Source organism: Trachemys scripta, chromosome 6, assembly GCF_013100865.1.
Source record: "Trachemys scripta elegans isolate TJP31775 chromosome 6, CAS_Tse_1.0, whole genome shotgun sequence".
NCBI classification, from domain to species: domain Eukaryota; kingdom Metazoa; phylum Chordata; order Testudines; family Emydidae; genus Trachemys; species Trachemys scripta.
This window is the reverse complement of record NC_048303.1, coordinates 99,995,816-100,021,183: the sequence shown is the minus strand read 5'-3', so window position 1 is coordinate 100,021,183 and position 25,368 is coordinate 99,995,816. Positions and strand designations below refer to the sequence as shown.

At 41.8% G+C, this 25,368-nt stretch overlaps 1 protein-coding gene across 8 annotated transcripts in view; it reads left to right on the top strand.

Moving 5' to 3' along the window:
• ADAMTSL1 (ADAMTS like 1) overlaps positions 1-25,368 on the top strand; it is a 714,047-nt gene that overhangs the window by 587,601 nt on the left and 101,078 nt on the right. For all 8 annotated transcript variants that reach the window (XR_004646076.1, XM_034773212.1, XM_034773214.1 and 5 more), the window contains 3 exons: positions 2,485-2,569; positions 13,454-13,755; positions 22,749-22,878. Coding sequence is in view for 7 of the 8 variants with exons in the window: in XM_034773212.1 (XP_034629103.1) it covers positions 2,485-2,569; positions 13,454-13,755; positions 22,749-22,878 (517 nt within the window). In the remaining variant the exon portion in view is untranslated. The remainder of the gene's footprint in view (positions 1-2,484; positions 2,570-13,453; positions 13,756-22,748; positions 22,879-25,368) is intronic.

Genomic DNA, 25,368 nt, shown 5'->3' with positions numbered 1-25,368 from the left:
TAGCTCATTAAAGCTCTTAGGTGCCTCATAATGTACTGGAGAATCCTAGGGAAAATTTAAGATATCCCTAACTTAAATAGTGATTTGTGGTTTTTAATGATAGGAAGGACCACTGTGCTCATATATCAGAGGGGTAGACGTGGTAGTCTGTATCCACAAAACCAACGAGGAGTCCAGTAGCACCTTAAAGACTAACAGTTTTATTTGGGCATAAACTTTTGTGGGTAAAAAAACCCCACTTCTTCAGTGGCTCTGCATGCCATGCATCTGAAGAAGTGGGTTTTTTACCCACGAAAGCTTATGCCCAAATAAATCTGTTAGACTTTAACGTGCCACTGGACTCCTCGTTGGTTTTGTGTTCATATAGTTGTCCTCCTGCACAACACAGGGCATAGAGTTTAAGAGTTTGTACTAGGCTAAAAACATGAATCTATTGTAAAAGCAGGGGGCTTTTCTTTTATCTCCAAAGTCTTGGTTTCTTCACTAAATTACTTTAGAAATTGGTTTTGTTTCGTTATTTGTAACAAGTTATTTAATAAAAGTGAACATCTCTAATACAGAAGTGTGTTTTACAGTTCAGTTTATTGGAATTGATTTGACCTGCTTCTCCCCACCAACATATAACACTGCTCCCCACACCCCCAAAAAGGGAAGGTTAAAATAAAAGTCACTTTGCAGTCAGCTGTGTAGGAAAGCACAAACTGCTTTTTACAAGACTTTGCATTCAACAAGGAAAGCAAAAGAGTAAGATCTGGCTTTCCAAAGCTCATAAAAATAAGCTGTATGGTATATAAATAAAAATATCTCTTACATATTTTGGATAGCAAATGCGGTAAACTAAGAGCTGTGCTGGCACATATTCATCCTTAAATGTCACTAATAAATATATCAGAGTAGAAGCCTGGCCTGCTATTTCTGGAAGTGAAGGCATAATAACTGTTAGTGCACCCTTTCTTCCCAGCCACTGGTTTACTCCCAAAAAACTTTGTATTGCTCAGCTGAAGCTGCAGTAGCTGTGAAATCAAATGGCAAGTTATGATCCCTGTACTTTGCTAATGGTGCTACTGACGGTTTCAGTAGTTTGCATGTTTATGTAAAAATTCCAATGTTGTATGCACCAGTTTCCTGAAAATTTTCATATATTTGGGGTGAAATTAATCCTCTGCAGCAGGCCAGCGCAAGGTGTCTGCCACTTAAACCCAAAAGGCTCAAATGGGACTCAGGTGGTACATAGACCCTGCACTGGTTCTCTGTATAAGGCTGAATACCACTCTTTGTGTGTTTATCAGTTTTTTTTCTAATCCTGACCCAAACTACTCAGAAGAAATGCAGAGCTGATTTCACAGAAATTGTGCCAAATTTGCTCTCCCTTTAGATCACTGTAAAACCAGAACAGCTCCATTGACTTCAGTGCAGACACTCTGAATTCACACTGCTGTGAAAGTAGAATTTGGCTCATAAAGTGGACTTTTTCTTCCCCAAATCAACTTATGTCCAGATCTTGGAGAATAAAAAGCATCTGTACTGTTTTCTATCAAAAATGACAGAAAAAATATCCAACTCATTTTTTTAAATCCACATAGCTGATGAACTGATAAGCTTACAGTCAGAGAACATCACTGAACTATTTCACTCTAGTTTCTCTGTTTCTTGCAGTATCACTCATCAGATGTGGATTTTCTTCAATGTCATAATCTATCAAAAGTGAATTTAATGTACTTTATGAGGCTGTAAAATTTAAGGATACACACAGGGCCAATGCAAGGTTGGTGAAGGTCTGTTGTAGAGTCAGCAACAATGTTACTATGGAGATTGCTCTCCCCCCTTTCCCCCCCGTTAAGTCTTTTGGGGTGCGGTCTTCACAAGGGTTTATGTATTACTTAGGCCCCTAATAAGCCTTATTTTGAGGGTTTACATGAGGTTAATTCATGCTTAGGCCTGGGCTGCCCCCCCCCCCCCGCACAAAAGTTACTTGAGCAGATGAATTTGGTGCACTGCAATTTCCAATTATTTATCTCCATGTGGTAAGTACAGTTATTGGCAGTGCAGTTATTGTGCAAATACAAAACTCAAAGCCAAAACAACCATCATGAATATTGTAGCTCTGCAGTGTAGATGAAAACCTGATTCTCCCCATAGATGTTAGAAGAGTTTTTGAAAAATACTTTGCTAAAGTGCCCATCTGTGTAGACCACTTGGCTTGCCTCTAAAATGGCATTCAATTTGCCATTCTAGCATTATAAAAACAAACTCTCTTTCTTCATAGAAACTCTGTATTTCTTTGTAGACTGTATATTCTGCACCATAGTGGAGTCTCTCTCTCTCTCTCTCTCTCCCTGGCCCCCTTCTGTGCTGCTCAGAATGCATGTGTACATCCATACACACAAGAACATTACAGAAATGCAGATATAGTCACTTACAGAAACAAAGCAGTGTGCATAGCTATACAGTTTTTGTTTTCATGTGCCTGTGTATGTTCTCTAGAGAAACTTCCTGTGGAAGCTAAACTGCCATGGTACAAGCAGGCACAAGAGCTGGAAGAAGGAGCAATGGTGTCTGAAGAACCATCGTAAGTCTTAAAACATAATTTGTTGAAAACACGCTATGGTAAGATCAGGATTCAGGGCCTGCATTAAAATAATACTCTACCCTGAATTGTATTTGGTTCTTTCATTAAGATATAAGGGCCTTATTCAAATCCTGATGAAGTTAATGGGCTTTAGTGGAAGTTGTGTCAGGCTCTAGATAAGAGATGGAGAAATTGAGTACAGGAGTATGGTGTACGTTGGAGATTGACTGACTGAATTCAGGCAAACTTATAATCATGATGTCTTTTATTTAAGGGCATTTAAAATAATACTGTGTGGAAAGTCTGTCTATCTATGGTACTTGTATGGCCCTCATTACCATGCTATCTGAGCATCTCGCAGTCTTTCTTTATCCTCACGACATCCCTGTGAGGTCAGGCAGCACTATTATCCCTGTTTTACAGGTAGAGAACTCAGGCACAGAGAGCTTAAGTGACTTACCCAAGGTCAGAGAGGAAGTCAGTGGCACAGCAGGGACTTGAGCCCAGGTCTCCCAAGCTAATGCCTTAACCACTGGAGCATCCTTCCTCTCAAGTAGACACAACACAGTAGTTTCGGGGAAAGTACAGCTGGACCAATGACCAGCATCACTTTAAAACAAGTGGTGTTCAATCACATGCTTTACAGATTCTACAGTCCTTTCACATGCAAACTCCCTCTTGATTTCAGTGGGAGCTCTGTGTGGAAAGGCTGGGGGATTGGCCCTGTAAGCTAGTGAAATGACGTAGCAGAGAAAAATACAGAAGCAGCCAGCAAGGGCTTTTTTCTCAAGGGCTAATGCACTGGTAGCAAGTGAAATGAATTACCATAAGCAGAAAATAAATCAGAAAACTCTACAACCTTAGGGTTTAACCCAATCCTGTAACCCCTACAGGGGTTCTTCCCCTCAGTCTTCTGAGCATCTGGTTTATAGTTCTTCCCCAAAGTGCCTATACAAAGTTGATCTTGATTAACACCTTGTTCCCCATTGACCAGGTAGTATCCCTGTATCATGCGGCAGGCACGTTTGGGTAGCAGATTGGGCTACATCCTTAAGTTAAAAGTCGGAACACAGGGTTTCCTGAAGGAATGTCCTTATGTCTTTTTTTCTAAATCTATGCATTTATTGCATTTGAAACCATACAGATATTTTTTTTCTATTCGTGTTTGTATTGCTCCTATGGAAAAATTAGCAGTGTAACTGAAGGAAAATATGCAGTTACAGCTAATGCTGCAAAATTAAAACAAAACATTCCAACAAGAACCTAAAAAGGGAGCTAAAAATGCTAAATACTTTCTCTTCAATTTAGTACCTGTATTCCTAGTAAAACCAGTAGGAGTTTTGATTGCACCAGGATTGCAGGAATCTGACCTTGATACAGCAAGTTAGAGTAAGGCACACAAAGTTAGAGCCACAATGAGAAATATGCTTCTGCCAGATGGAACTACTGCATACTGTATGTGCGGTATTTATTCACAGTAGGAATACCATAATAAATATGGGGTTATATGTGGTTTTAAAAACCATCAGAAACACACATTTACCACAGTTCCAATGTGGAGGAAAGGGGCGGGGAAAGGAAGCATGCTCATTATGGTATTTGTAATTTCTCTGAAGAAGTTTTGTGGCCCTGCTGAGAGTGCCTGCGTTTATCCCATTACTTCCACCGCAGCTTCCTTCTCATAGCAATGTAATTGTGCGAAAGATGTTTAATTTTCAATAAATTACAATCTGTTAGACAATCTGTTTATTGACAATTAAATATCTCTCTAGGACAATTGAATTGCTATGAAAAGGAAGCTTCTTTAGAGAAATTACAAATACATAATGAATATGTTGCATTTTTATTTTATTTTACATGGGAACAGTGGTAAATGTGTATTTATAATAATAAATTCTTTATAGTTTTAATCAGAATGGTGCAGTTAAACACATGGCTCTTTCCACTGTAACTACAGCCATCTATTAGGCTAATAAATGTTATCCTTCATGGAGTAAAATTGTAGTTCTGGCACAGTTAATCCAAACTGAAGTAGATTATAGCTGGAGCACTGGTATAACACAAAGGAAATGTATAATATTGTGCTCAAGACAATAATTATTTTTACCCCATCTCCCTGATATATAGATGAGTTCCAGCTGTAGCATATAATATGGTGACATGTATACTGCTTCCATAGTCTTATGTACTTCATATGTTCAGTTCATGCATAGAGAAGATCCAGAAAAACAAATGAACCTATTTGAATTTTTTTTAACTTGTGGAGCACAGTTGGTGTTTTCAGCTTTTATTTTTTTTCTACCATATTAAACCACTCCTCTAAATATGTATTTAACAAACTATAATTACCCCCTAAAAGCATAACGAAAATGCTGTATTGTTAGCAAATTCATAAAAAAGGAATCATATTGCTTAACTACGATGATGGTTTGAAATGCAGCCCACATTTCTGCTGGAAAGTGATGAAGGAGGAGGCTGTGATTTTAGCCTATTGACCACAGTCTAAGCTGAATTTTGAGAATTTAATTTTGACATTGCTTTAAAAAATGTTAATTTATTTTATATATTATTACATTCTTTTTTTTAATATTAACATGAGGGATTTGTGAACTGCAGCATGGCTGGATCTTAGCAGAAAGTGGATGAATTGCAGAGAAAATACTGAAGAGGTATTTTCAAAATATTCTTGAGAAAAATTGAGTATATGATCCATGATATAAAAACAGGGCTTGGGTTATAAGAGGAAAGGACGTTAAGAATTTTAAAACATTTAAAGTGTTGTTCTGATACCTTCTTACAGAACAGATCTGCTCTCTGTGTGTATGTAGAGTCATATTTGCTCGCTTTAGTGACCAAATTAAGGTCCCGATCCTGCAAAGAGATCTGCAGATCCTGTCCCATGTGGAACATCCGTGTGTCACCATTCTGAGTTTATACTAGAAACCAGGGTGAAGTTTCTTTTATGGCCCATGCATAATCAACACAGTTGTTAAATAAGATCCAGCTACCGAGTTTTTATTAATGGTGATTAATAGATGTGAGACAAGATTGCAAAAGGTCCATCCATATTCAATATTCTGTAAAGAGAGGTGCCCAAATCTTGGGTTTTAGTTTGGGTCCCTATCTGGTGGTGCATGAGGCAGAAGGAGCACATCTTAACTTTCAGATCCCAAGTTGGGTTTGCTGGGCTGGAGTTGAGAAAACAAAACTGAGGAAATTTTACTCTGAACTCATTGAGATGCTATAAACTGCTGGTTTTATACAGTCACTTGTCAGCAGGGCCGGCTCCAGGCACCAGCTGAGCAAGCTGGTGCTTGGGGTGGCAGACTGTTCGAGGCGTCATTCTGCCCAGTCCTAGGGCGGCACGGTGGCTTTTTTTTTTTTTTTTGGTTTTGTTCTTGTTACGCTCCTGGCCGCCCTGTAGGGGGCGGCGGCGCAGAGAACCAGAGCGCCCTGCAGGGCAGTCCTCTTCCTTCCCTCCCCGCCGACCGGAGCGGAGCCCTCGCGGCAGGCGGCAGAAGGCGGCGCAGAAGGAGGGGCCACGTGGCAGCGCCCCTGCTGTAGCCCTGGCCGCCCCCTTCTCTCTCTCCCGCCCGCTCCCTTCCCCTCCCCCAGCCGGTCCCCCTGCACCCGCGCTCCGGCCACGCTGCAGGTTGTTTTTTTTTGCTTGGGGCGGCCAAAAAGCCAGAGCCGGCCCTGCTTGTCAGAGTCTAACACATAGAAATTACAAAAGAAATACCAACATAAACATTAGTTGATAAGTACCCAATAATACATGACAGTGAATCTGACAGTCAGTATACACACCTCTTGAGTATACTGAGACACAAGCTAGAATCGTGTGCCTCAGCACATCCACAGTGTGCGTATTTTAGCACGCCCTGGAGTATTGTTGCCCTTATTCTTGAATTTATTGGGTAGGGTTGATGGGGTGGGGAAAGACACATTTTTAGACATTGGGCCAAATACAGCACTGGTATAAGAGGGTGAATGGAGTTCCAGCCTCTTACACCAGCTCTGAATTTGAACCACTGAAATATCATATAGCTATCAAAATTCATCCACCTAAGAGATACAGTTCTGTTTTAACATGTTAACTCATTATAAACATTGTACAGAATAGCTCCAAAAATGCTGCAGTTTTGCAAACATGATAGTTGTTTCTTACCTCATCGTCTCTTATTCATATGGTGGGGAGAGGAGGAGGGCTTCCAAAGGGAAGCCATCCATATTATTCCACTCCATTCAGCTGGGCTCCAGTAGCAGGACTTCATCTGAGAAAGTTTTTTGATTCTCCTTTGAAGCCCCCCACTCAGCTCAGTAGAGCAGGGCTGTTGTCTTCTCCTTGGGAGCCCCTCTCCCCTTTTCATTAGGAAAGGAGGGGAGGAGAAGAGGTGAATAGAGGGAGAAAGAGAAGGGGAATGTTTTTTAAAACAGAAGCCCCTGTTATTCAGTTGAGTGGCAGATTTGGTAGTGCAGTGATCTGGTTGGTGAAGAGACTGTACGGTTTTGATGGTTGTGTTTTCTTGAAGACCATTATAAAGACTGGAAGTCTCTTCAGCCAGTTAGACTGCTGTTTTCATCCATACCATGTCCATGAGATTTTCCTGCCTACCCTGTACCAGCCCATGATTAATTGTGAATAAATAGTAATTCTTTCAATATACTTGACAAGATAGCATCAGTCAGCTCTAATATGCTATCAAGCCTTCAACTCCTGCCTCTGTTTTGTTAATAATGCCAGCCATTGTCGCCAGTTAATCCAATTTTCCCCCAAGCACCTTCACACTTTCTTCTATGCCATCCCATAAAAGCGTATAAAGCCACTACATCATCAGTCATAAAATTTACTTCTGTCCTGATTGCCTACCAGACATATAGCAATGTCTGGTCAGCTGGTGCATTGTGACTGTGACATTACACTAAACATGTCTGTTTCACAGTTACATCCCTTCCATTTGTTTGTTGTATCTACTTGTTGTCTGTGGTCAATGCTATATTTGTAAGATTCTAGGAGCAGTGACTCTTTTTTTTTAATTTCATATGCATAGAGTATCTAGATAATGGGACCTAGCTGTCTGATTGAGTCATAGAATGTAAGACCAAAAGGGACCATTATGATCATCTAGACCAGGGGTCAGCAATGTTCGGCACGAGGCTCGCCAGGGTAAGCACCCTGGTGAGCCAGGCCAGTTTTATTTACCTGCTGACGCGGCCGATTCGGCCGATCGCGGCCCCCACTGGCTGCAGTTCGCCATCCCGGGCCAATGGGGGCAGCGAGAAGCCGTGGCCAGCACATTGCTCGCCCGCGCCACTTCTCGCCGCCCCCATTGGCCTGGGACGGCAAACCGCGGCCAGTGGGGGCCACGATCGGCCGAACCTGCCGCGTTAGCAGGTAAATAATACTGGCCTGGCCCGCCAGGGTGCTTACCCTGGCGAGCCGTGTGCCGAACGTTGCTGACCCCTGAACTAGGCTCACCTCCTGCGTAATTAGGCTTGGCAGAATTTGATTTCAATGTTTGTTTAGAAGTATTTTTATTATCGATTTAAATTATCATAGCTGTACAAAGTTATGGGTTTTAACCATTTGTTTTTATTTATTTAAATTTTCACCGTTTCAGGAAATAATTGGGGGGTAGGCGGTAGAACAATGGGGGTGGATCAGACAACCAGCTCTGGTGCCCGCAATTCAAATAGGATGTTGATAAATGGGAGAGGCTCAGAGAAGACCCACGAGAATGATTAAAAGAGTACAAAACATGCCTTATAGTGACAGACTCAAAGAGCTCAATCTGTTTAGTTCAACAGCTAGAAGGTTAAGGGGTGACTTGATTATAGTTTACACGTATCTGCACGGGGAACAACTATTTTATAATGGGCTCTTCAATCTAGCGGACAAACGTATAACATCATCAAAGGGCTGGAAGTTGAAGCTAGACAAATTTAGACTGGAAATGAGGCATAAGTTTTTGACAATGTGGGTAATTAGCCATTGGAACAATTTTCCAAGGGTTGTGGTAGGTTCTCTATCAACTGACCATTTTTAAATCAAGATAGGATGCTTTTCTAAAAGATCTGATCTAGGAATGATTTGGGGGCAGTTCTATGGCCTGTGTTGTACACGAGGTCAGACTAGATGATCACAATCGTCCCTTCTGGGCTTGGAATTTATGAATAGTGTTTTAGTGACAGTAGATGTTGAGATTCAAAGGTTAGTTTTGTAACCATTAAAACACTAACTGTCAACATCACATGTCAAAATATACAAAGTAAATATCCTTACATCAAACTCTAAGCTCTCAAGTATCATTTTTCATACTCTGCCTATCAGTAAATTTCTGTTATCATCAATGAAAATATTTTTTGTGTATGGTGAAACTGATGTTTATCTATGTTTACCAATAAACATCTAATCCTTACAAACCTATGCATAACACAGGCCAGAGGATTTCATTTTGACGTGCTCCTGAAATAGTTATTTTTATATATATATATATACTCACAATTAATAATGAGTTAGACACCTTTTATATGAATGAACCTCGAATGAAAAGAAAATCACAGAATGATTATTAAAACTATAGAAGGTAGTTCTATAATTCTTTGTGCTCCTTTGTCTGTACATGTACAGTGTATCTAATATTACCCATTTGGGGAATGGTCATTCACCACTCTCCAGAAAATCTTACATGAGGGATGTTTATATCTATGTGAGAGCTTTTTCACTGGGGCTCAGTTTTATACCAACAGCCTATGACAGCCAGAGTCAGAAAGAGCCTCAGGCATGACTGAAAAGGTATGGGATGCTCTATTATTAATCAGATTGGTTTTGTTGGGAAGGGCTTTGTTTTTTGCTGTGTAACTCTTGAAAAACACTTTTGTACGTTAACATGATACCCAGCTTTTAACATGTTGCCATAAATAACCCTGGTGTGAGCCATAAAAAACAGAGGGCAAACAATAATATCTGGATGCCAGATGGCACCAGCTTAGTGATGGGGCTGAATCAGTAAGAAACAAAAGGAAATTCCTGACATGCATCTGTGTGAACAGAACTCACAGGAAATTGCACACCGGCAGAAAGCCCAGTGTACCAGAGTCACCTAAGCACCATTTCACAGTTTTAAATAAGATTTTTGTGTATGCAAACATCCATATATAGTTTATCCCATTTTTCCTATTAAAATAGTGCATCTTTTAGATATTTATACATAGAAATTGACTAGTTAGCAGGTTAAAAAGTGAACTAAAAGTTGTTCCAACTTAGACTAAAAATACTAAATATATGATTTTTTAATTATTTTTGCCAAATATATTGACGGAGCAAGATGGCAGTAATGACACATACAAATATTACCAACAGGGCCAGTCTTTCAGTGCTTCTCTCCATCAATTTCAGGAAACAGAAGAAAAAGCAAAAACAGGGAAAACTTCTTCCCCTATTGGGGTTTAATCATATCCAATTAGGCTATAAGTGCCGCTGCATAAAAGATCATAAATGTGTTAAACTAACATTAGATAATGTTTGTGTCTTTTTATGTAGAAGAATCCTGCAGTGCCTTAGGGAGTTAACATGTATAATATGTACATACTGTATATCAGAATTGCTATATCCACCACTGGGGAGAAAAACAGTAAATGTTTAACACTAAATACTGAGACTACAAAATGGTGTGACCCAATGTGAAGAAAAATATTACATTCAATTGAAAGTGCTTTGGGATGTCTTGATTTTTTGGGTGTCTAAATTGACACCTGTGATTTTTTTCAAAGGTTCTGAGCACCCAGATCTTTAGCTAAACCCCAGAATAACCCAAAGAAGATTTAAAAAATGCAAATAGCATCTTAAGAAAGGAACAAAAGGAAGCATAAGGGAACAGATGGAGGAATGGCAGTGAAGAAGGGGAGAAGAGGTTTTCACCATGCCCATTAGATCATGTGTGTTCTGTCAATCAGTATTCATTCTGACTCTTCATAATATACCTGTGGATACGCAGATTCTCAAGGAGCAGTGTCCATGGCATGTACAGTCAAATGGAATGGTCTGGATCTCCCCATAAAGACAACAGGGCCAGCTGTGGGTCTCATCCAGTGTCCACTGAAGTCATGAGTTGACTGTGAATGTTGGATCAGGCTCTATGTTTCAGCCTCCAGTTCACCAGTTTCCCTGCAGCTACTTTCACAAAGCAAAGTATGCACTGCTGCTCAGCTGCCCTCTGGAGAGTTTTGAAGTTAAATTAATATGATAATTTCATGCCAAAACAAAGTATGGATGTTCTCACCACCAATATCTGTTTAAAATAGCTAAGTCCATTATGTTGTTTTTATAAATGAGATGATCTTTAGCTGAAAAGCCACATTCTAAATGCCAATCATGTTGAATTTTGAAATAAATTCCCTTATGTAATTATAGAAGATCTTAGATCATGCTATCTAAACTAAGAGGGAGAGATATAGAATACCATGCAGCATACCACATGAGACAGCAAGTGAGCTGACATCTTGTGTTTTGAGTATGAGTCTGGAAAAATTAAAATTGAATTTAATGAGGACCTATTTTCAAAAAGATTCTGGTGTCCACAATTTGGCAGATGCAATTATTTCTGCATGCAAAAGCCTAAATGTGCAAACATTGCTTATGTACACGAAGTAGGTAAATGGATTTGTATCCAATTGTCATGCACAGCTGGGTTTTCACATACAAGCACTATTCACTTGCACATGCAACTGATTGTATGTGCAAACTGAAGGCCGGATGGTGGGACCTTTGAACATTTGGCCCACTTTTATTGATTGCCTTACAAATCCATGTTCTATGTTGTTTTTGTTTTAATTCCCACATTTCCTTAAAATATATTTTCATCAAGGTTTGTTAGCTATATTACAGAACCAATGAGCCAAAATCTCATCAATCCAGAGTAAATCCATTGAAGTCAATGGTGCTGGGTTCATTCAGCGTGCTGGCGTGCACAGTTTGGCATGCTGTATTTATTACATTTTTATGAACCTTGCATACATACTAACTGGTACAGCAAAAATCTTTTCAGCTGAAATAGGTCCTGTGCTCTATGCCCAACAGCAGCAACTAAGAAATCATAATACACTGCCTCTTTTAAATACAGGGTCAGTCACATTGCAAGGGAGCCTAGAAAACTCTTGTAATATGAGAAGGCTGTGTGGCCCACCAGATGAGTGTCTGCAGCTAAAAGGAACAAGTACATGGCTTTCTTTACAAGAACCATTTATTTTTAACTCATATTTTTCTTTGTCAAGTAATCCACTTTTGATCCCAACCCCTCCCCTTTTACTGGCTTGTCAGTGCCACTGATAAAGAGACGCCCGCTGGGGGGTGGCAGACAGTAGCATCCTTCAGACTTTCCCACAGCTGGGCTCCATAATGTCAACTGTGTTCCAGCCATTCAGTAACAACGAACACTATAAGGTCAGTCATAACAGAACAAGGTCACCAAGTGCCCTCCTTCCAGTTTTCCCTTCTCTTCTTAATAGTGGGTCCCCTGAAAGAGTAAGTGAGTGAGTCCTCTTAAAAAGCGGCAGGGGAAGAGAAGAAGAAAGGACATCTCCCCAGAATCCATTTGGGAGGGCAGGCCAACACCCTTGTTGCTTCGGGAAAGAAGCAGCATCACTTTTGCTGCACAGAGGAAGGGAGAAAATTACCTTAGATATGACAGAGCAATGCACCAGTGCCAGAGAAGTGTACTCTTTTTTGTGTTACTTAAATAGCAAGTTTGGAAAGCATTTTGTATTAATTCACTAAAATATTTAGAATTAAGCAGGGACCGTCTTTTTATAGAGCTTAGCACAGTGGAGTCCTGGTCCATGATTCAGGCTTCTAGGGAATTATTGATTATTATTATTGTGAACACAATTGAGAAGGCAACATTTACCAGTAGTTACCACAGCATAGTCTCTGAAACACCACAGTTGCTTCTTATTTCCTAGGGTAACTGCTGCTTGGTAAATCTGCTCCATTACCTCAAGTCTGCAAGATAGACTCTGTCGCTCATACACAGAAAAGCACATCATGTCAGCAAAGATAGGTATGTTAGGTATAGACCAATCAGAAAAACTTTGCATTCCAAAGCTTGTGAGATTTTGCACTAGTCAGTAAGTAACATTCACCAATGATAACTACACAACAGTATCTGAAAGCTCATAATTATTTCCTGGTTTTAGTGTACGGAGAAACTTTGATACTATTACGAGGTTGCTGTTAGTAAATGTATTTCTAATGGCAACCCATGTATGGGTTTTTTTTGTTTTCAGCTCCACCAAATTCCTATGTGCTTTTGAGGTCAGTGATTATAGTAGAGGAAACCTATCCTTCCAGACCTAGAACTCATAATGTAAAAGTTGGGTCTAGGAAGCTGGAAAAAATATATACATTCCTGTAGTTATTTCCAGTATTTGCCTTATCAGCTGCTGAGGATGGTGAAATTATATAACAATAGATGGTATTTATATAGCAACTCCCATTTCCAAAGAGCTCCAAGATGCTGTAACATAGTTTTTTTTTTTTTTTGGTCTGCTTGTGTATTATATATATTTAGGTATAAATGGACTAGATGATGTAATAGGTGTCTTTCATTTCTCACATCTGGGATTCTGAATGTTGTGTGTGTTGATCAGAGGAGTGAGGAAGGGGGTGAGAGAGACATTAGAATTATACTGAGTTTTGCCCTAAGAACCGTAAGGTGTTGAAGACGTATGGCTGTGATGAGCACTTTACAGAAGTACTTGTATGATGAGATGAAACACTTGTTTCCCAGACAAATCATGATGTTTTCTGCAACCACTGGACAAGGGATGCTGTCCAGTTATCTTGAACATTGCTGCTTACTTTGCCCTTTCTCTTGCTTACCATAGGTTTATTCCTGAGGCCTGGTCTGCCTGTAGTGTCACATGTGGGGTGGGCAGCCAGGTGCGGCCTGTGAAGTGTCAGGTGCTCCTGTCTTTCTCTCAGTCTGTGGCTGACCTGCCTATCGACGAATGTGAAGGTCCCAAACCTGCATCACAGCGAGCCTGTTACAGCGGCCCCTGCAGTGGGGAGGCTGCTGAATCTAACCCTGAGGAAACCGAACTGATCTATGGGGGCCTCCAGGATTTTGATGAACTCTATGACTGGGAATACGAGGGCTTTACGGAATGCTCAGAATCCTGTGGAGGAGGTGAGGGCAATTTGCTTTTTGCTCTGGTTAATTTGTTTTCCCCTTTTCCGGTATACAATGCTTTGCAATGCACACTGTCTAAAAGATGGCTTTGCTACATCTGTTTGAAGACTAAAAAAGGCTTCAATGGAAAGCTATTAAGAATAAACTAAATGTATTTCCCATTTGGACCCCTTGAGTATCAAATGCCATGCTCATGCTCTGAGCTGTGAATGATTAATGCAGCTAATACTGCTGTTTACATTTCATTCTTGATGACTCACATTTTTTATTCACACAAGGAAGAATAACATAAAGCAGCCTAGTAAGACGAACTAGCATCATTTTTTGTGCTTGTCTCTTGACATGGTCATATATGCACAGACATACAGAACCAAATCGTTCTGCCACTGCAGATGCATTTGCTTACTGAACTACTGGGGGCTCAGCTGGTTTCTGTAGCTTATGCTACCATCTGACGTTAACTTGGATCCCAGTGCAAAAAGAAAACATATGGCAAAAATAGCCAACCATTCAATTTCCTAAAGCTTAACAGACTTTGCATTTGGAGAGTCTAAAAGTTGATGAAAGTCAAAGGTTCTGAATATTATGATAATTATTTACACATTGTATAGTATTAATTTGAATTTATACTATCTTTTGTCCAGTTGGCTCTGAAAAATTTTCCCATTGCAATTGTTTAAAACCCTAGGCTTTTCCAGCTGCTGCCCTTCTAAGGCAATTTTCAGGCTGCTTTCAAAAGAATGCAGATAAATAATATGGCCAAAAGAATCAATTTTCTGTATTAAATAGGAATGATATTGCAGAATTGGAAAGAAGTTAGTAGTGGATTGAAGTTTAATAGTTAGCTAAATATTGATCCTCCAGCAGTCAAATACAATAGAAAATGGTTCCAGAAGATAGAAAAGGATGCAAAGCATATCGCAAAGTGCTTATATATTGCTGGCTACAGTAGCTGGCACTTGATTGCAGTTAACGTACAGTTTTCCAACAATTACCACCATTATTTCTTGCTCTAATTATAACTAGTTATATCCGTGCATGTTGACTAGAGGCAAATGCTGACTTTTTAATAGCAAGCAACCACTGTATTTTGAGTCTGACTGGCCAATAATGATTTGTAATGCTTATATTTTGAACCTGGAATCTTGAATAGCTCAAGCAATGTCCCTTGAACGGAAAAGAAACAATTTCAGTACATACAGTATATATATGTGTATGCATTTTCATATAGAAGATACATAAAATACATAAATTATTATGACGGAAATACTTTGCTTTACCAATGTAAGATCTTTTGATTATCGACAATGGTTAGCTGGGGGGGTTATTTATTTATTTATTATACGGTTAACCAAAAATATGCCAGATTAAAAAATAGATTCTAAATCAAAATTTTTGTAGCTACAGTTGCAAGACAGGTCAAGCTAATTTTATTGGTTTTGTATTCTCAGGAGATGAAATTGGATAGACATAGAAGTAACCTTTCACCTTGGAGAGGTAGCAACCAGAAGGAACTAGTTAGTAATTTCGTCTGCCGTTAGTGGCTACATTTCCCAGAGCTGTCATCAAATATCATGTAACAATTATGCTATTCTGGTAGATATAAACATAGAAAATCCCATTTGATGGTATATTGAAAGTGAATTTAAACTTCTTAGATTCATGTCCCACCCCCGTACCCTGTTACATTTTAATTTCCGATTCATGAACTGATAGGTATTTTGAAAGAAAACAGTTTGAAGCAGGACAGCTTCATTATGGTGAAATGTTGTGTGATAAATAATATTTAGAAGTGAACCTCAATCAAGTGTCCTCTGGAAAGTGGAAGGAGCAGCCTTTTCTTATTTTTTTATTAGTACTTTCCTGCACAGTTTCTGACAGGTAATGGAAGAAGAATATTGGAGGACATAAGCAATGGTTCTTGTATTGATTTAAAACTTGTCTTCAATTACATGCATTGGCCTACCCAAAATATAGGGACAGTTTATTTTAGCCTGCTGAGACACACTTAAGTGTGAGACTGTGGGGAGAGGTGGGCAGGCAAAAGTTGTTTTCAGCCACCTTTATGTTCCCCTGATGCTGGGCCAAGCCAGAAGACTGTTTGGTTCCTGGCACGAGTTACTGCAGCCTATACCCTATGACCATAGCCTTCAGGAGTCAATCTGGCAGCCAGGGACTAGATGGACTCAGGGGCTCCTTAGCCACCACCAGAGTTTTCCACAACACGTATGCTGGCAGACAAGATGGCAGGTCATGTTAGAGCCACTATGGTGGTCCTGTGCCACTGGAAGTCCCCTATATTCGGAGAGTCCCCCTAGTGCCAGTTGAACCAGGTTTCCAGCTCTTTTGTACTACTGTGGTAACTCACATCAGTAGGATCACACCACTGAATTTAGCCTATAACATTTATATTGAGAAATCAGCTTTTCATGCATAGCGATAAAAACAATTTAAAAAAAAAAATTCCAGTTTGCAATGAGTTCCTTTGGGAACTCTTCATTTTCATTAGAAAGATAGAGATTTTTTTATTTCCCAAGACCAAATCCAAATCCTCCCCGTGGCAGCAAAATGCAGTCAGCCTGGGAGGCAGACCTGTACAGAGCAGGCAAGAGACATCCTGCAGTCATCGGGCAAGGTGTTAACAATAGGGCCAGCATACTGCGCTGTGACATGTATTTGCTGTTTGCACTTGCTGACGGTGTCAGAAATCATGTCTGCTGGGCTGAGTGCTAGCCATGCTCCCTGCTTGAATAATCATGACCCCTGTGTCTCTGGTGCCTGTCCCATCATATTAGGAAAGGGCGGGGGGAATGCCAGTTCAAGTCTGTGCATTATGACTAGTTGTTGTATCCAGTCCACATCATGAGCACCACAATTTCCACACTGCATTTTGACTTTTTACCCCCCTTCTGCCACCATATGTGTCTGTGTAGCAGGGGGAGGGTTTAACCCTAGAAGTTGTACAGTGCAACTTACAATGTTATCATAATGCTGTTGGCTTGTAGGCGTCTTAGATGGCAAATACAAGCAATAAATAATAACTGAGTCTGTTCCTATCTTGGATAATTGTTGGAAGGTTCTGAGATTGCATCCAACACATCTTGAATATTTGGGTACATCTGTTATGATAGTGTATATGTTGGAATATTAATTTAAACATTCTGTTGGCATTGCCAGTCAACTGTAATTGAACATGCTACTTAATATGTCCTCAGTTCATGCTAAATATTTTGATATTGACATGACTTTAGATTTGCAATGGCCTGTTGCAGCAAAATACAAATGAACTACCCCCTGAAACCTGCTGTCAGCGTTACAGCATATGTGTAGGGGATGTTTAGTGGTAAGTTTCAAACACTTCACCCTTCATTGACATAACTGTTTTGAAATAAAATCTGGAATTTCTTAAAAAGTTAGCAAGCTTTCTAATGAGTGGGGTGGTATCCTTGCAGGATAGACAATAAAGCTACTGGACATACACTGAGAGACAATTTAGATGGATTGACTAAGCAAGGAGGAGATGCAAACAGGGCCTGGAAGTTTAAAAAAAATACTGTACAGTAAAGAGTAGCCTAAGAGACTGATCCTGAGAGCAGTAGAGACTCCTCAGTTGCAGGGAGGATTGGGGAGAGGGATTAGACTCAGCACCTTCAGGATTAGACCACTTGTGGATTACAAATCCAAGGCAAGCACAGTGAAAATGCTAACACTTTTATGTTGCACATAACATTAGACAGCAATTTATTTGTGAAACTCCTACATGGGGAAGCCACAACGAGGTACTGAAGCTACCAAATCAAAATAAATAGTAGAGATGGACTTTAGCTGCAAAATCTACGTCTGAAAATGTGAAGGTATTTCCTATCACAGTTGTGGTCCAAGCCTATCTCTAGCCCAGGGGAGGGCAAACTTTTTGGTCTGAGGGACGCATCAGGTTTCATAAATTGTATGGAGGGCTGGTTAGGGGAGGGGGTTGTGGCCTGGCCCTCACCTCCTATCTGTGCCCCCCCAGGATTCCTGCCCCATACACACCCCCGCTCCCTGTCCCCTGACCGGATCCCCACCACCCCATCAACCCCTCCTCTCATTCCTGACGGCCCCCCCGGGGCACCTGCCCCATCCAACCACCCCTTCTCCCTATTCCCTGACCGCCCCCAGGATCCCTGCCTCTATCTACCCCCTGACGCCCTATCCAACCCCCCCTCCTTCCTGACTGCCCCCCCCCCCGGAACCCTTGCCCCCATTCAACCCCCTGTTCCTCCCCCGACCACCCCAACCCCTAGCCACACCTCTGCCCCCGACCACCACCCTGAACTCCCCTGCCCTCTATCCAGCCTCCCTGCCCCCTTACCGCACTGCCTGGAGCACTGGTGGCTGGCAGCACTCCAGCCGTGCCACCCGGCTGGAGCCGGGCCACGCCACCGCCACCATGCAGCACAGAGACCGGGTCAGGCCGGGCTCTGCAGCTGTGTTGCCCCAGGAGCTCACAGCCCCGGCACCCAGAGCATTGCACCGGCGGCGGAGCAAGCGAGCTGAAGCTGTAGGGGAGGGGACAGCAAGGGAGGGGCCAGGGGCTAGCTTCCTGGGCCAGGAGCTCGGGGGCTGGGCAGGATGGTTCCGTGAGCTGTAGTTTGCCCACCTCTGCTCTAGCCAGTTGTCAGAGAGCTCTGTGAAACTCATTGATTTCATTTCATAGGAGGCAGTACAAACCATTTTCTCTGGTTTCCATCTGCATTGATTGGCAGCCCCTTCTCACCTTGATTGTTGCTTTCACATAATACACTCTGTACGGTTAAGTCTGTACAAGAAACCACCCCAAAGAACTGTCCAATGTCCTGAGCACAATGATGCTTTACTTTGATTAGAAGACCTTCTCTACTATTCAGACAGTAGTTGTAACACCCTTGGATGGTCAAAACAGTGTTCTCTTTAGAGCATATGATAATGCATTCAGCAGAAAAGTGACCTGGTTAGAAAGTTATTGAACATTTAGAGGTAGGGAACATGTAGGGAATTTGTTTGGTTTCCCTTCATACAAATAAATCACTGACATTTGTTTTAATCTCTCAATCAGCTATTGTTTTATTTTTAAAAATCAAATAGAATCATCTTTGGGGGCTATTCTAAGTGTCCCACTAACAAAATATTGTGTTTATAAATACCATTCTCTGGGTCATCTGGTAGGGGAAAAAACCCACAATGATATTGGCTGACTTTGGGGATTTCAGTAGTGTCCCATGTGATGTAAATATTCAGTAAGAGGCGGATTTCCTTCCCTCTCCCTTTGCCCCAGCTCACTGTGGCTGCAACCAGAACACCTGGGAATGGTGTAGCTCCTGAAGTCCTGTGCACACCTGGAATGGGCATGTGCACTACTCTAGCAGCCCACTCCTGTCTATATCCCCTGCATACTATAGAGCTGTGCTTTCTGGGGCTATCACCACCCCAGCCTGCAGTGTATGTTGGGAGCAGAGAACAGAGAAGCAGGGCCAATAGATCTATGACTTTGAACAAACTGCACTCCAGTAGCATTATTGTAAGTTGTTGCATATTGGTGAATAATATTGTGCTGTTGTTTTCCTAGTGGCATCAGTTTTAGCTTAAAAAATAACACAGTGTATTGCAAGTTCTGTTTATACACACAGCAATATTATTCTTGCTGCTTTCCCATAGTTACTCAAGCTTGTCCAACACTTTTTTGTGAATGTTGTCATCTTCAGGGGATAGGGGTGTTTTGGAAAACAGATTACTGTGGTGGTGGTGGTGGACCAGTTATTAAAGGACAAGTCTAGCTAAACTTTTCCCAGTTAAGTGAAGTCACGATTATAGAAAGTGTGCTCAGATTTCCCTTGAATTACTGAGGGTTGGGTTATCCAGGTAGCATATGCAAATCATCAACTTACATGAACCCTTGTATTGGACATGTTCAAGGGGCTTAAACAGTAAATTAGTTTACATGGATTTTTTTAAAATGTGGGTTTTCCTCTGGTGCTTCTCACAGCAATATCTGAGCACTTCACGTACATTAATGATTTTAACCTCACTACATCTTTGTGAGATAGGGAAGTACTAATATCCCCATTTTACACTTGGGTAAAGAGAGAGAGAGAGAGAGAGAGAGAGAAACTGTCATGCCTAAAAGCTGTGACAGGGTCAGGCCAGATGGCTACAGGAGAGTGATCCTGTTGGTATCCAGGAAGTGGGCAGGCGCGAAGCCTGCCCACTGCAAAAGGACCTTCCCCCAGACTAAGGGGAGGATACCAAATAAATACGGGGGACAACTAATGAAAAAAACAGGAATGGGAGTGAGGTCATAGGGCTAAACAAAGGGAAGTGATCTTATTGGGATCCAGGAAATGGGCGGGCGAAGCCTGCCCACTGCAAAAGGACCTCCCCCCAGCCTAAGGGGAGGATCCACAGGTCTGTGATACCAAATAAATACGGGGGACAACTAATGAAAAAAACAGGAATGGGAGTGAAGTCATAGGGCTAAACAAAGGGAAGTGATAGAAGGCAGACATATTAGCCCCAGGTTAACTAGGTCCCTTTTCCCTGGGTAAGGTAACAGGGAAGGTTCCAGAACAATCAGGAACTTTCTGGAAACAATTAAGGCAGACAGGCTGATTAGAACACCTGCAGCCAATCGAGAAGCTGCTAGAATCAATTAAGGCAGGCTAATCAGGGCACCTGGGTTTAAAAAGGAGCTCACTGCAGTTTGTGGTGCGCGTGGGAGGAGCTGGGAGCAAGAGGCGCAAGGAGCTGAGAGTGAGTGCTGCTGCTGGAGGACTGAGGAGCACAAGCGTTATCAGACACCAGGAGGAAGGTCCTGTGGTGAGAATAAGGAAGGTGTTTGGAGGAGGCCATGGGGAAGTAGCCCAGGGAGTGGTAGCTGTCATGTAGCTGTTACAGGAGGCACTATAGACAGCTGCAGTCCACAGGGCCCTGGGCTGGAACCCGGAGTAGAGGGCGGGCCCGGGTTGACCTGGACTGTGGGTTCCACCAGAGGGGAAAATCTTTGAGGCGAGCAAATCCGTCAATAAGCTCAGGACCCACCAAGGTAGAGGAGGAACTTTGTCACAAAGCACAGTCAGAAGCTGGCAGAACTGGAAACAGAACTTAGATCGCCTGAGTAGACCTGGGTGAAATTTTTCATCCAAAAATTTGTTTAGGTGAAAAATGCAGATTTGGTGACACCAAAACATATTGTGAGTTTATGTAAATTTCACAAAATTGTTCATTTTGAAAAAAACCTTCAAAAATAGATATTTTGATTTTTCTGTTTGAAACAACTTGTTTCAAAGTTTCCATTTTATTTTTAAAAATTGTAAAAAGTTTTTAAATGGTTGGAAGCAAAACAAAATATTTTGTTTGCGCCACAATTTTTTTTAACTTTTCAATTTGCCAAAAAAATAAAAAATCATTTGCAGCCTGATCCAAAGCAAATTTCTTTTGATTCTTTGAAATGTCCAGCAAATTCAAAAATGCTTTATTCACCAAGCTTTACTCCTGAGTTCCAGTCCATCACCTTAATCACAGGACTATACTTCCTCCTGGTTAGTTCCCACAGCTGCTCCTGCTCTGTTCCCTGCCTTCATTCCAACTCTCCAAGGTGCCTTACTCCCCTGCATGACCAGTGTCCAGATTAGATTTAGGCGGGGCGGCTCTAGCTTTTTCGCCGCCCCAAGTACGGCAGTCAGGCAGCCTTTGGCGGCATGCCTGCAGGAGGTCCCTGGTCCCGTGGATTCGGCGGCATGCCTGCAGGAGGTCCCCGGTCCCGCGGCTTTGGCATACCCGCTGCTGAATCCGCAGGACCAGCGGACCTCCCGCAGGCATGCCGCCGAAGGCTGCCTAACTGCCGCCCTCACAGGGACCTGCAGGGTGCCCCCCGTGGCTTGCCGCCCCAGGCACGCGCTTGGAGCACGGGTGCCTGGAGCCGCCGCTGGATTTAGGGGAGTGCAAGTTAGAGTTCTAGTCTCTGGATGCGGCAGTCTGACAACAGCTATTGTTCACAAATGTTGAATATTATCATATCACTTTTTTTTTTGTGCACCTAGAACAATCCTGTTGCTGCTTAAAATATAACATATAAATGGGCCATCTTTAACACCACACCCACTCTTAATTGAATGATCACATCACTGCCTTGGCTGGTATGCAGAATGGTTGCATTCATTGTTTCAGTGTTAGAAGGACATTTGTTTTGTGCTTCTGCTTGTTTCAGTAACACTTGTGGAAGGTGGGGGACCAAGGAATTTGTCACCCACATAAAGTTCTCTTATGAGATTGACAGCAATGGCTGATTGAAGCAAAGCTGGGGCCTCCTTTTTAGTTATTTTATTGGAACTTCATGTAGGATGACCAGATAGCAAGTGTGAAAAATCATGACCGGGGTGGAGGGTAACAAGTGCCTGTATAAGACAAAGCCCCGAATACTGGGACCGTCCCTACAAAATCAAGCCATCTGGTCACCCTACCTTCTGGTAGGTGGGGAACAGGAGGAAAGGAGAGGCAATGGTGAATGTGGCCAGAGGCGTGTTTGTTTCTGGAGAGTTACAGGAATTGTAGGTGAAGGTTTCCTGTTAAAACAAAAGGGAGTGGAGGCCTATGATTCACCCCAGTCACTCAGGGCCAACATGCCAGGAGAGACATTCCTAGTCTTTAGGTGCTCAAGTTAGTGTCCTCATTGAGCTGCCAGTCAGCATGGAACACCTCGCCCTGCACACTACATGGCTGTAGAGCGTGAGCAGCAAAGCTTCATGCTAGCATGTCAATCAGCTCATCGGGTGTGGGAGCCCCTCCCTTTGCCCCCATCTGCAGGTTTGTCAGCAATGTCTGAACTGGCTCCATTGATCGTCCTGAGTATCAAACTGTATTTTCTCATGTGCAGAGGCCCCCACAGCAATTTAGCAGGACCTCTGCAGGTGCCATGTCTGCACTTCATCACCCCTTGGGTTCTATGCACTGAGTCCTGACCGGAATGTTGTATGCAGGTGTCCAGGAGGCTGTCGTGACTTGCTTGAACAAACAGACAAGAGAGATTGCAGATGAAACTCTGTGTGTGACCAGCCGCCGTCCTCCACAGCTACTGAAAGCCTGTAATCTGGAGCCCTGCCCCCCAAGGTAGGCGGCTTATATCCTTACCTTCAGCAGCACATGCTTTCCTGTGCATGCAGGAGAGGAATAGTTATTATTTGATGCTTGAAACTAATTTGCAATGTCCCAAACTCTCACTTAAAACTATTTTAAATGTCTATGAAACTAGGACATTTGGGGCCAGATTTGCTGGTGTGAATCTGGACTTCACTGGAATTCTATGTGTATATGAGTATAACTGAGAACAGTATCAGGGCCTGAGGTTTTTAGCCCAGTGGCACCTCATAAACTAAACGTTTTGTTTCAATCCCACATGATTCTTTTTAATTGTTGTAAAGTGAAGAGAGAGAATTTAACTGGATGAAAATCTATGGCCTTTGTTATACAAGAGGTAAGACTAGATGACCTAATGGTCCCTACTGGCTTTAAAAAATTATTAGCTGTGTACCATGGTGATGGAAGGCTCAAGATCATGAGCTTTGCTTGAAGATTTTTCAATGGGATTTAAAGATACCACAGCAGAAACAAATCAAATATACTATCATGAGGTGATTTCAGTGTAAGCTATTTAAACAATATCCACAATACAGACACACACACAGTGTAATGTATTATAACTTTTTCACTTTATAGTATTATTTTGCTTAGAGTCACAGAACCGTGCTAAAATGGAGGGGCATATCTCAGAAGGCTCATACATTTAAATCAGATAAGCATCCAAATGTTTGGTTGTTCGTCTGAACTTTATCCAAACTTACCTGAAGCTTTTGGATGCCCACATTGTCTTCCCTCCTTCCTCTCAATCCACCTGGCCCTCAAAAGTCCTCCAGAACCTATTCTTCCCAGTGCTTAGATACTATGGTGAAGGATGCTTTGGAAAACACTCACCCTAAAGATAGCACACTTGCCCATTTCCAGGAAAAAGGCAGGTATCCTATCTCTGTCACTCATGAAGCAAAATGGCTTTTAAAAGATTCTTAGGGCTTTGTTTAGATGTTATTAGGCCTTTCCAAGTCTGTAGGTAATTATACTGTATTATGTATGTGAATGTGCTATATATGTTTGTAATTATTTAGGGCCTGATTCTTTTTACATCAAAGCCACTTTACACTTCTCTGGCAATGTAAACGACCTTAAAATGGGTTTAAAGATAACATAAGCCCACTTTAATGCCCCTTTATATTGACGGAGTGGTATAAAAGGGGCATTGGTGCAAATGACAATCTCTTAGCCTTTACATATGCACATGTATGGTACTATATGTGTGAGTAGTATACTCAGGGGTGTATGGTTATGCTGGTATATCAGTAGATTTAGGTTTCAGAGTAGCAGCTGTGTTAGTCTGTATCCGCAAAAAGAACAGGAGTACTTGTGGCACCTTAGAGACTAACAAATTTATTTCAGCATAAGCTTTCATGGGCTACAGCCCACTTCATCGGATGCATAGACTGGAACATATAGTAAGGATATATATATATATATATATATATATACACATACAGAGAACATGAAAAGGTGGCATCATCATAGGACCTAATCACATCAGCCATGCCATCAGGGGCTCGTTCATCTGCACATCTACCAATGTGATATATGCCATCGTGTGCCAGCAATGCTCCTTTGCCATGTACATTGGCCAAACCAGACAGTCTCTATGCAAAAGAATAAATGGACACAAATCTGACATCAGGAATCATAACATTCAAAAACCAGTAGGAGAACACTTCAACCTCTCTGGCCACTAAGTAACAGACTTAAAGGTGGCAATTTTGCCCCTCTCCAGCCATAGCCATATCTAACTCTCCTTTGATGGAAGGTCAGGGTGGGAGTGGGAAAAAGGGAAGTATGTAGATCCAATCTGCTCATACTTATGTCTCTCTTCGCATTTCCTCCGACCTCTTACTAAATGTTCTCCCCACGTTCCTTCCCTGTTCATTTCTCCAGCCTACCTCCCACCTTGCACTCTTGGCTTTGTAACTTTTTATACTGCCCCCTGGATTGGGGCAGCCTTCCATGCCTTATGCACCAATCAACCTCCCTTTCTTCTTTGAAATCCCCCCTTAACACATGATTTCATGAAAGTTTCCAACACTGATCTCCTCTCTCTTGGTGTCAGCACTGCTTTGCAGTTGAACTGTCATCTGTTGTGGTATGTATAATAGGACAGATCCACAGCAGTTGTGGTAGATGTAGTGGCATAGCTCCATTGGATAAGTATATCTAGGTTAGATTGTAAGGGACTGGTTCTCTTTTGGGTTAAGGCCTCTGAACTCAATTCTGGCAATGTAAAGGGGCCTTAAGGTAGGCATTAATTATATTTACTATGTAAATGAGAATCATGCCTTAAGTTCCTTAAGACAGGAGCCTTGTTTCCTAGAAGCTTACAAAGTGCCATTACACTAATGGCATTATATAAATATAAATTACCAAGTAATATTAATAGCAACAGTCCGCAGCTTCCAAAGGGGCGCACATGACATCAAAAAGGTTTGTTTGGTTTTTAATCCTATCATCCTA